A 12,639-nucleotide genomic window follows, 5' to 3' on the forward strand; every position below is an offset into this window, starting at 1 on the left:
GAACAATTGGAGATTTATTTTTTATCCCAAAGTGAAATTTTTGGAAAGTGACTATTTTTGCAATTTGAGGGACATTTGGGGCCCAATATTTTTAAAATTCCACAGTAAAAATAGCCCAAACTTAGTGATACCGTAGAGGGGTCATTGTGTGAGCTAGCTGTGGTGAAATTTTAGTGGAACAATGGGAGATTTCTTTTTTATTCCTTAATGAATTTGCTGAAAAGGGCCGATTTATGAAATTCAAGGGACATTTGGGGCCCAATATTTTTAAAATTCCACAGTTAAAATGGTCCAAACTTAGTGATACCGTAGAGGGGTCATTGTGTGAGCTAGCTGTGGTGAAATTTTAGTGGAACAATGGGAGATTTCTTTTTTATCCCAAAGTGAAATTTTTGGAAAGTGACTATTTTTGCAATTTGAGGGACATTTGGGGCCCAATATTTTTAAAATTCCACAGTAAAAATAGTCCAAACTTAGTGATACCGTAGAGGGGTCATTGTGTGAGCTAGCTGTCGTGAAATTTTAGTGGAACAATGGGAGATTTCTTTTTTTATTCCTAAGTGAATTTGCTTAAAAGGGCCGATTTATGAAATTCAAGGGACATTCGGGGCCCAATATTTTTAAAATTCCACAGAAAAAATAGTCCAAACTTAGTGATACCGTAGAGGGTCATTGTGTGAGCTAGCTGTGGTGAAATTTTAGTGGAACAATGGGAGATTTCTTTTTTTTCCTAAGTGAATTTGCTGAAAAGGGCCAATTTATGCAATTCGAGGGACATTTGGGGCCCAATATTTTTAAAATTCCACAGTAAAAACTCTCCAAAATTTATGATATTTTAGAGGGGTCATTGTGTGAGCTAGCTGTGGTGAAAATGTAGTGGCACAATGGGAGATTTTGCTTTTAACGCTTAGAGAAATGCTGGAATATTACTTTTTTTTTTACATTTGAGTGACATTTATAACAAAAATGCTTGTGGTATTCATTAAAACATTTCTTATTAGCATATATGTATGGTACAGCCTTTAATAGTCTTAAGAAAGTACTACCAAATATGTGTCTGATAGCTTGACTACCGTTTTAAACCTGTCTGATAGCTCCAAAACAGTGTCTGATAGCTTGACTTGGATTTTTAAACTGTCTGATAGCTTGACTTGGATTTTTAAACTGTCTGATAGCTTGACTTGGATTTTTAAACTGTCTGATAGCTTGACTTGGATTTTTAAACTGTCTGATAGCTTGACTCCAGATGGTAGAAAATGTGTTTCTCTCTTGGCAGGGTAAGAGAAATACTTCTGTAACGACTACTCTAACATGGGAAATCATGGTACCATAACAGGAGAATACAGTGAACACATGCATAAGTGACATTAAAAAATGTTCTAATTTGCTAGAGCTGCGCACAGAGGTTATAGGTGGCTACTTGCATGTCTTGCGTCTAACTGGCTCATTAGCCCTGGCTTCTTGCCACGATCTGAAATTGCAGTATGTGTAGCTTCAGAGTGGGACTTTAATTTGCAGAGGTTAATCAAATTGATAGTAAGGGGTATTTTTATTTGTATAAAATAACATAGAATCGATTAGATCGTGCCACTAAAGAGAAATAACATCCCCTAGCTTGAAAAAAAGACTTTAAGAGTATTCACCTTGAGTAACAACGCATCACCATTTTCCACACTAATAATCTAATAGCCTTCTGGGCTTTCTAAAGATCTCAGCTGAGGAAAAAAAACAGTCATGTACTCATCATTATATATAACTGTGTCTACCATCTAGCTAATTAGCTATGCGCTTTTGGGTCATGAGATTTAGGGCCGCGTGAGTCATAACGGTTATAATATTTTCTAACAACAGAGGGCGCTGTGAGAAACTTAATTCCTTTGACTTTTTTGTTGTTGCTGTTTGAACACTAAAACTTGCCGTAGTGGCGTATCCCGGAAGTAAAAAACTCACGTGGAATTGAAACCGCGTCAGGACCTTTTGGTGTTACGTTTGATGCACTAATAATGCCTCGTTATGCTCAGCTTGTGATGGGCCCGGCGGGCAGCGGGAAGGTGAGGGGAGTTTCAATTAAGTAATTTGATTCATTATACTTCAGCACACTGGCAAAGTTATTCTATTGTAACATGTCTTGAGATAAAGAATGTTACCTATGTTCGTATTAAAGGGACAGTGAACACTAACATTGTTATTGTTTAAAAAGTTAGATAATTCCTTTACTACTTATCCCTCAGCACTGCACAACCAACATTGGGTAAAATCTTAGTTTAGCGTTCTAAATCATTTTCTCAGCCATATCTCATTATTTTCCTACAAAAATTGGAATTGGGGTTCAGATGAGGGCTACCAACAATACTGCAGTATTTGTGTCTCCTGGAACAAAAAGGGGAGCCATCTTTTGGGGTGTAAAGTCCCTGTTTTCCCCATAGACTTTACACAGCCAGCCAGCTCTGCTCACCTACATGGATACATTGTATCAAACCCTCAGCCTACAGGTTTTTATACATTTGTAACTGTTTACTGTACACAGTCACTTAAAGCAGCCCTGTCAGTAACATCTGTACAAACTGCTGAGGAAATAATGTTCACACAGCCTTAAAGGGCAGGATAGCACCTGGTCACACAGTCTTAAAGGGACAGACAAAAAAAACACAGCCTTGAAAGGGTCAACTAGCACCACACACACACAGTCTTAAAGGGACAAATCACCATAATGTGCATGCAGCGCAACCTTAAAGGGCAGCTCGGCGCCTGCTCACACTCTTAAAGGGGCAGGCACACAACCTTTTAGTGAGTTTACACGCACAGTTTTAAAGGGAGCAATAGTAGGCATCCCCATGTTATACGCGCAGCCTTAAAGGGACGCTCTGTCTTAACGGGTCAGTGGCACTCTCAGCCTTTAAAAGGACAACTTGCACCACATGCATACAGCCTAAAGGGACAGATCACCGTAATGTTCACGCAGCGCAACCTTAAAGGCAAGCTCTGCACCTGCGTACACAGTCTTTAAGGTACAGGCACACACAACCTTTAGTGGTTAAATGCACACAGTTTTAAAGGGAGCGATAGTATGCATCCAAACGCAAAGCACACCGCTTTAAAGGGACGATCTGTCTTAAAGGGACAGGGGCACGTGCACAGCCTTTTAAAGAAACACCTTACACCATAACCACACAGTGTTAAAAGAACAGCTCACACCATGCACACCTAGCACAGCCTTAAAGGGCAGCTCACCTCCTGCTCACACAGTCTTAAAGGGGCAGGCACACACAACCTTTAGTGGGTAAAATCACACCACACGCACACAGTTTTAAATGGAGCGATAACAGTATACATCCGCACGCAATGCACACAGCCTTAAAGGAACATCTCACACCATGCACAGTCTTTAATGGGCGGGCACACAGGCTTTTAAGCACACCCAAATGCACACAGCATTAAAGGGGCACCCAGTATTAAAGGGACACTGTAGCCAAAAAAATCTTTTGTGATTCAGATAGAGCATGCTATTTTAAGCAACTTTCTAATTTACTCCTATTATCAAATTGTCTTAATTTTCTTGGTATGTTTATTTGAAAAGCAAGAATGTAAGTTTAGATGCCGGCCCATTTTAGGTGAACAACCTGGGTTGTCCTTGCTGATTGGACATCACCTTTAAACAAGTGCTGTCCATGGTTCTGAACCCACAATTTGCTGGCTCCTTAGCTGAGATGCCTTCTTTTCAAATAAAGATTACAAGAGAATGAAGAAAAATTGATAATAGAAGTAAATTAGAAAGTTGCTTACAATTACATGCTCTATCTGAATCATGAAAGAAAAAAATTGGGTTCAGTGTCCCTTTAAAGTGACAGACACAAACGCAGACTTTAAAGGGGGAGCTCACACCACACACACACACACAGTTTTAATGGTACAGGTGCACAAACACAGCACACACAGCCTTAACAGCACAGATCACATTACGCTTGCACAGTCTTAAAGGCACGGACACCCTCACACAATGCACACAGTCCTTAAAGTGATAGTAAACTTTTCCCTTTGTCTAAACAAATTTGGAATGTTATAGATATTTTAGAAGGAGTTTAACTATTCAGTTGTTATGAAGATGCACTATAACTTACTTTTTAATGTAGCGCTGAAATTCAAATACCATGCCCTCTGGCCACCAACTTGAAAAGTGATATTTTTGTTGAACTAACAGTTTGAAATATTTTCCAATCATCTCTCTAAAACAAAGGTGCTGTATGACTAGGGCTGATTGGGGAACCGTTCAAACTGTTAGCTCAACAACAAAAAAACGCACACACTCACAGACTAAAAGCACAGCTCATGGCTTTGTGTGAATGCCATAAAATCTCTAACTCTTTTTATGATTGCCTTGAGCCATCTCTAAGGGGCCGATTTACTAAAGTGCGGACAGACATGATACAATGTAGCGTATCATGTCCGCCGCACATCGATAAATTCTGGCAGCATAAGCTGTCGACATTTATCATTGCACAAGCAGTTTTTGTGAACTGCTTGTGCATTGCCGCCCCCTACAGATTTGCGGACAATCGGCCGCTAGCAGGGGGTGTCAATCAGCCCGATCGTATAGGATCGGGCGTATTGAAGACCGCAGCCTCAGAGGCAGCAGATCAGTTATGGAGCAGCGTGCACATTACAGTGATCTGTCCCTTTAAAGCTGTGTGCGCAGGTGGCGAGCTGCCCTTTAAGGTTGCGCTGCGTGCACCTTATAGTGATCTGTCCCTTTAAGGCTGTGTGCACAGGTGTCGAGTTGTCCTATAAGTTTGCGCTGCATAAACATTACTGCGATCTGTCCCTTTAAGGCTTTGTGCGCAGGTGTCAAGCTGCCCTTTAAGGTTGTGCTGCGTGCACATTACTGTGATCTGTCCTTTTAAGGCTTTGTGCGCAGGTGTCGAGCTGCCCTTCAAGGCTCTGTGCGCAGGTGTCGAGCTGCCCTTCAAGGTTGCGCTGTGTGTACATTACTGTGATCTGTCCCTTTAAGGCTGTGTGCGCAGGTGTCGAGCTGCCCTTTAAGGTTGTGCTGCGTGAACATTACTGTGATCTGTCCCTTTAAGGCTTTGTGGGCAGGTGTCGAGCTGCCTTTTAAGGCTCTGTGCGCAGGTGTCGAGCTGCCCTTTAAGGTTGCGCTGCGTGTACATTATCGTGATCTGTCCCTTTAAGGCTGTGTGCGCCGGTGTCAAGCTGCCCTTTAAGGTTGAGCTGCGTGCACATTATGGTGATCTGTCCCTTTAAGGCTTTGTGCGCAGGTGTCGAACTGCCCTTTAAGGTTGTGCTGCGTGCACATTACAGTGATCTGCCCCTTTAAGGCTGTGTGCGCAGGTGTCGAGCTGCCCTTTAAGGTTGAGCTGCGTGTACATTACTGTGATCTGTCCCTTTAAGGCTTTGTGCGCAGGTGTCGAGCTGCCCTTCAAGGCTGTGTGCGCAGGTGTCGAGCTGCCCTTTAAGGTTGTGCTGCGTGCACATTACAGTGATCTGCCCCTTTAAGGCTGTGTGCGCAGGTGTCGAGTTGTCCTTTAAGTTTGCGCTGCATGAACATTACTGCGATCTGTCCCTTTAAGGCTGTATGTGCAGGTGTCGAGCTGCCCTTTAAGGTTGTTCTGCGTGCACATTACTGTGATCTGTCCCTTTAAGGCTCTGCGCTCAGGTGTCGAGCTGCCCTTTAAGGCTCTGTGCGCAGGTGTCGAGCTGCCCTTTAAGGCTCTGTGCGCAGGTGTCGAGCTGCCCTTTAAGGCTCTGTGCGCAGGTGTCGAGTTGCCCTTTAAGGCTCTGTGCGCAGGTGTCGAGCTGCCCTTTAAGGTTGCGCTGCGTGCACATTACTGTGATCTGTCCCTTTAAGGCTTTGTGCGCAGGTGTCGAGCTGCCCTTTAAGGCTCTGTGCGCAGGTGTCGAGCTGCCCTTTAAGGTTGTGCTGCGTGTACATTATGGTGATCTGTCCCTTTAAGGCTGTGTGCGCCGGTATCGAGCTGCTCTTTAAGGTTGCGCTGCGTGCACATTAGTGATCTGTCCCTTTAAGGCTGTGTGCGCAGGTGTCGAGCTGCCCTTTAAGGTTGCGCTGCGTGCACATTACTGTGATCCGTCCCTTTAAGGCTGTGTGCGCAGGTGTCGAGCTGCCCTTTAAGGTTACGCTGCGTGTACATTACTGTGATCTGTCCCTTTAAGGCTGTGTGCGCAGGTGTCGAGCTGCCCTTTAAGGTTGCGCTGCATGCACATTATGGTGATCTGTCCCTTTAAGACTATGTTTGTGGTGCTAGTTGACCCTTTCAAGGCTGTTTTTTTTTTTTTTGTCTGTCCCTTTAAGACTGTGTGACCAGGTACTATGCTGCCCTTTAAGGCTGTGTGAACATTATTTCCTCAGCAGTTTGTACAGACGTTACTGACAGGGCTGCTTTAAAGTGAAGGTAAAGTTTTCTCTTTCTGTAAACATTATTTTATCTATCACCTTGCAAAATGCACAGTCGCTAACTTTGTTTTTTTTTAACCTAACATATTTCTTTTAAAAATATATTTGTTCTACCCGACAGTTCTGTTCCAATCTCCGCCCACCGTCCATTTCCTCTCTCTTTAGCTTATAACATATAGAGCGTTCCCACCCGCTCTATACGTGCCTACAATGCTCGTGCCCGGCTTCGTAAAATACAGCGCATGCGCAAAACATCCAGAATCTCACATAATGCGCATGCGTTAATGCTCTTTTGCATTACAAATAGCAAGCATCATGCAAGCGTCATTGATCTCGGCAACGCGCTTGGTTTTCAATGGAGAGGAAGTAACCTAACGCATGCGCAGAGCTTTTGAGATAGCGGTGACGTCAAATGACGGCCGCCTAACGGCCAGGAAGTCAATTGGCCAGAAACTCAACGTGACCAAAAAGCTGAAAAAAACAACAAAAAACGGGTTGAATCTAATGCTTGTAAGATTGCTGCTAATAAATTAAAAAACTAATAATAGAGATACATTTTAGGATTTTGATGAATGAAAGTACCATTGATTTTTGCTGTATTGCAGATAAGTGCACAGTAATACAGCTAAGTTTACCTTCACTTTAAGTGACTGTGTACAGTAAACAGTTACAAATGTATAAAAACCTGTAGGCTGAGGGTTTGATACAATGTATCCATGTAGGTGAGCAGAGCTGGCTGGCTGTGTAAAGTCTATGGGGAAAACAGGGACTTTACACCCCAAAATATGGCTCCTCTTTTTGTTCCTGGAGACACAAATACTGCAGTATTGTTGGTAGCCCTCATCTGAACCCCCATGCCAATTTTTGTAGGAAAATGAGATATGGCTGAGAAAATGATTTAGAACGCTAAACTAAGATTTTACCCAGACAGCCTCTTATTCACATGCTTTTTTATTTGCTTTTCACAACAGGAGACTAACTTTCATGTGAGCCATACATATAACATTGTGCACATGCCTGTGGGTTCTGCACAACACAGCTAAAATGCAAGTCAATAGATAATAAATACAAAGTCATGTGATCAGGGGGTAATCACATATTAAAGGGACACTGAACCCACATTTTTTTCTTTCATGATTCAGATAGAGTATGACATTTTAAGACAAACAACAGTATTGGCGCACATCAAAACAAATGAGACCACATATTATAAATTCAGCAAAAATCTTTTTACTTTTAAATAAAATTGGGATCTTAGTCACACAATATGGCCATATTCTGCTCAGCCAGTTAGTAAAAAGATTTTTGCAGGCAATTTTTTGCTGCATTTATAATATGTGGTCTCATTTGTTTGGATGTGTGCCAATACTGTTGTTTGTCTTGTATTTACTTTGGTCATTTTGGCAGCACTCCCACAATATGTGTGCTAATAGAATTTTTGTTGTTTTAAAATATAGATAATCCCTTAATTACTAATTCCCCAGATTTGCATAACCAACACAATTATAATTATATACGTTTTACCTCTGTAATTACCTTGTATCTAAACCTCAGCAGACTACCCCCTTATTTCAGTTCTTTTGTAAGACTTGCAGTTTAGCCAATCAGAACTGTCTCCATGGTAAATTCACGTGCATGAGCTCAATGTTATCTATATGAAACACGTGAACTAATGCCCTCTAAAGATGAAAAACTATCAAAATGCATTTAGATTAGAGGCGGCCTTCAAGGGTTAAGAAATTAGCATATGAACCTCCTAGGCTTAGCTTTCAACTAAGAATACCAAGAGAACAAAGCAAAATTGGTGATAAAAGTAAATTGGAAAGTTGTTTAAAATTACATGCCCTATTTGAAACATGAAAGGTTTTTTTGTACTTGACTGTCCCTTTAACCAAACCCCCTTGTTTTATTTCTTAAATTTAACCCCTTAACGACCGAGGACGTGCAGGGTACGTCCTCAAAAAAAAGGCAGTTAATGCCTGAGAACGTACCCTGCAAGTCCTCAGTGTGGAAAGCAGCTGGAAGCAATCCTGCTCGCTTCCAGCTGCTTTCCGGTTATTGCAGTGATGCCTCGATATGGAGGCATCCTGCAATAACCTTTGGTAGCCATCCGGTGCAGAGAGAGCCACTCTGTGGCCCTCTCTGCACCGGAGATCGATGGCTCCCTGCGTTGGTGGGTGGGAGCCGGACCGGGAGGCGGGTGGCGGCCATCGATGGCCCTGGTTATGTGCAGGGGGGGCGGGATAGTGGGCGGGGATGAGCGGGGGCGCGCACGGACGCGCGTGCACGGGAGGGCGGGGGCGGGCGCGTGCACGGGGAGGGAGCGGGTGGGAACCGCTACACTACAGAAAATGTATTAATAAAAAAGTATAAATGTCTAAATATTTAAAAAAAAAAAAATCAGCAAGGTGGTGGGGGTTTGTCTGTGTGGGGGGGGGGAAGCTACACTACAGAAAAAAGCCAAACAAAAATAAAAAAGCACTTTTTTTTGCAAACTGGGTACTGGCAGACAGCTGCCAGTACCCAAGATGGCCCCCAATGAGGCAGAGGGGAGGGTTAGAGAGCGGTTTTGGGGGGGATCAGGGAGGTTGGGGGCTAAGGGGGGGATGCTAGGGTTTTCAGGCTGTTTTAAAAGCAAAAATGGAAAGGTTAGTCACCGCATCTGGCCAAATGGGACAAGCTCAGGTACCACGTCAAGGTCCTCTCCAATACCTGAGACCCTAAAACAGCCACACAATGCAAGCTTTCAAATATATATATATATATATATATATATATATATATATATATATATATATATATATATATATATATATATATATATATATATATATATATATATATATATATATATCTATATATATATATATATATATCTCTCTATATATATCTCTCTATATATCTCTCTCTCTCTCTCTCTATATATATATATATATATATATATATATATATATATATATATCTATATCTATATCTATATATATATCTATATATCTATCTATATATATATATATCTATCTATATATATATATATCTATATATATATATATCTATCTATATATATATATATCTATCTATATATATATATATATCTATCTATATATATATATATATCTATCTATCTATATATATATATATATATATATATATATATATATATATATATATATATATATATATATATATATATATATATATCCAGGGAGTGTCATTATATGCAGTCTTGATTTGAGGCATAGTACTGCAGTGTTGGAATTCTATTTTGGTATATTAGAATTGAATGATTCAGCCCAGTAAGGCAAAACTTTAGTGTTAGGACCAGTCTATCTTGGGACACCTTGTAAGTGTTGACTGGCTGAGCAGAATATGGCCATATTGTGTGACTAAGATCCCAATTTTATTTCAAAGTAAAAATATTTTTGCAGTCAATTCTTTGTTTGTCTTTGTATTTACTTTGGTCATTTTGGCAGCACTCCCACAATATGTGTGCTAATATAAAAATGTTTTTCTTAGGCTTAACCAAACCCCCTTGTTGTATTTATGACATTTTAAGCAACTTTTTAATTTACTCCTATTATCAATTTTTTCTTCGTTCTCTATTTATTTTAAAAGCAGAAATGTAAATCTTAGCAGCCAGACCATTTTAGGTTCAGCACCATGGATAGCGCTTGCTTATTGGAGGCTTACATTTACCCACCAATAAGCAAGCATAACCCAGGTTCTCAACCAAAAATAGGCCGGCTCCTATGCATCACATTCCTGCTTTTTAAATAAAGATAGCAAGAGAACGAAGAAAATTGATAATAGGAGTAAGTTAGAAAGTTGCTTAAAATTGCATGCTCTACGGTTGAACATAAATGATATTACAACTGGAGGTGATACCAAAGTCCTTTTTGTAAATTATTAGTATAAAAACCTAAAATTGGTTAAACTTCAAGACTTAAATTGTAAGGTAACCTTGTTATGTACAGTGGGCCGAAAGCTGATATTTATGAATTCTGTATAACTATTATTAGTATTTGTAAAATGTGTGTCATAAGGCATTTACCTTTTTTCTGTCTGTTTTTTGCTTTCTGTACCTTTAAATGTAATATCAATAAAAATTAAATATAAAAAAAAAAATTGCATGCTCTATCTGAATCATGAAAGACAAAATGTAGGTTTAGTGTCCCTTTACTATAGCCATGGTTGCTGTGCAAAACTGGGGAATTGGGTAATAAAGGGATTATCTATCTTTTTAAATAATAAACATTTTTGAGTTGACTATCCCTTTTTAATTGACGGACGTTTTCATATTGCATTACAGTTTAGTTTTTTTTATGATTAGAAACAAGCATTTTACACATGTTTTCTTGTGCTGTTTAATGAAGCTTATTAAAAAAAAAAAGTTAAAGTATCATTAAAAATAACAATAGTTTTTGAACTTCTAAATTAAGCGTATCACAGCTAAGAATCAGGAACTGTCCCCTCTCTCATAGGGCTAGTTTTTTTTGGGGGGAGAGGGGGCTGTTACACTGCTTAAAAATTATAGGGGTGGTACCGGTGAATAGGGTCATCATTTTCTACTAGTAATTCCTACTTATTTAAAGGGACAGTCTACACCAGAATTTTTGTTTTAAAAGATAGATAATCCCTTAATTACCCATGCCATAGTTTTGCATAACCGACACAATTTTATTAATACACTTTTTACCTCTGTGATTATCTTGTTTCTAAGCCTCTGCAAACTGCCCCCTTATTTCAGTTCTTTTGACAGACTTGCATTTTAGCCAATAAGTGCTGACTCCTAGGTAACTTCACGTGCGTGAGCACAGTGTTATCTATATGACACACATGAACTAACACCCTCTAGTGCTGAAAAACGGTCAAAATGCATTCAGCTAAGAGCCGGTGTTCTATCAGACCAGCAAATTCATCAGAGTAGTGAACGGAAGTAAAATTCAGTCAGCTATTTGATTAAAAACCCATACCACGCATGCGATCCTCATTGTAGTCGCGTTCCAAAGCGACTACGTCACATTCGCTGTTCTGATAGAACACCGGTATAGGAAAAGGGGAGTTAAAGCTGAAACGTTTCGGTATAGGGACAATCACCCTCCCCTCACTCCCGCGTGGTATGGGTTTTTAATCAGACAGCTGACGGAACGTCACTTCCGGTCGCTACTCTGATGAATTCACTGGTCTGATAGAACACCAGCCTTCAAGGTCCAAGAAATTAGCATATGAACCTCCTAGGTTTAGCTTTCAACTAAGAATACCAAAAGAACAAAGCAAAATTGGTGATAGAAGTATAGAATTTAAAATTTGTTTAAAATTAGATGCCCTATTTGAATCATGAACGTTTATTTTGGAATAGACTGTCCCTTTAAATTAGCATGTTGCCTCATGTATGTGTCTTGTTATGTCAGAATAAAGAATATGTTAAAAAAAAAAAGTCTATTCGTTTCAAGAACAATTTAAAGGGACCTAAAGGAGCAATAATACAATTAATTTAACCTTAGAAGGTTTACAGTCTAGAGCTGATTACAGCTGCTAAGCCAGTTACTGATATGCTTGGAGCTGACAGTCTTTTGCCATGTTTAGTATAGGATTATCAGAGCGTTCAAGTACTAAACTGTTGTAAACTGTATTTTTAACCCTATAAACTCAGTTCTTTCAAGCAATACTATAATAATTAAATGGTGTAGAATGGCAGAACAATTTTTTTTAATGTCTAGCCACAAGGTTAGATTGCCATATGTAAATGTACAGAAGTATTTAGAATATTTAAAAAAAAAATACACACTTAGGTCAACTTCCAGAAGTAAACGACCTACTGTTGCAAGGTGAACTGAAGGTTTCCTTATCATAAAGGATGACGTTTTGTTGCAGAATGTCAATGCTATGTATACAATATATAAGCAATTTTAATTTTTTGGGTGCATCACAATTGGGGTTTTAGATTTCGTTTAATGAGTAGCAAACTGTTAGTGGGCAATCACCAGTATCTTGCTAACCAGTTCAACAAATTTGAAACAAATGCAGAATATGGCTGTAGGCTGCAGCATTTAGCTATCAGCAGCGGATTTATTATTGTAATAGTGCAAAACATTGTTTAATTGCTCTATAATTTCTTAGACGGTACTGCTTTGACCAGATTTGGTTGCCTGTGGTTCGCCACTGTTCAGCACTTTATTTTACTGTCTATGGCACCAATTATCAAAATCACGCCAGCA

At 39.8% G+C, this 12,639-nt stretch overlaps 1 protein-coding gene across 3 annotated transcripts in view; it reads left to right on the forward strand.

Annotated features, from left to right (window-relative positions):
• Window positions 1–1,937: 1,937 nt before the first annotated feature.
• The window catches only part of GPN3 (GPN-loop GTPase 3), a 56,779-nt gene continuing 46,077 nt past the window's right edge, over window positions 1,938–12,639 (forward strand). For 2 of the 3 annotated variants that reach the window (XR_008400628.1, XM_053701726.1), the window contains exon 1: window positions 1,938–2,051. Coding sequence is in view for 1 of the 3 variants with exons in the window: in XM_053701726.1 (XP_053557701.1) it covers window positions 2,004–2,051 (48 nt within the window). In the remaining 2 variants the exon portion in view is untranslated. Of the gene's footprint in view, window positions 2,052–6,331; window positions 6,423–12,639 lie in introns of those variants that run through there. The other variant, XM_053701727.1, reaches the window with a different exon arrangement.

This window comes from Bombina bombina, chromosome 2 (assembly GCF_027579735.1).
Source record: "Bombina bombina isolate aBomBom1 chromosome 2, aBomBom1.pri, whole genome shotgun sequence".
Taxonomy (NCBI): domain Eukaryota; kingdom Metazoa; phylum Chordata; class Amphibia; order Anura; family Bombinatoridae; genus Bombina; species Bombina bombina.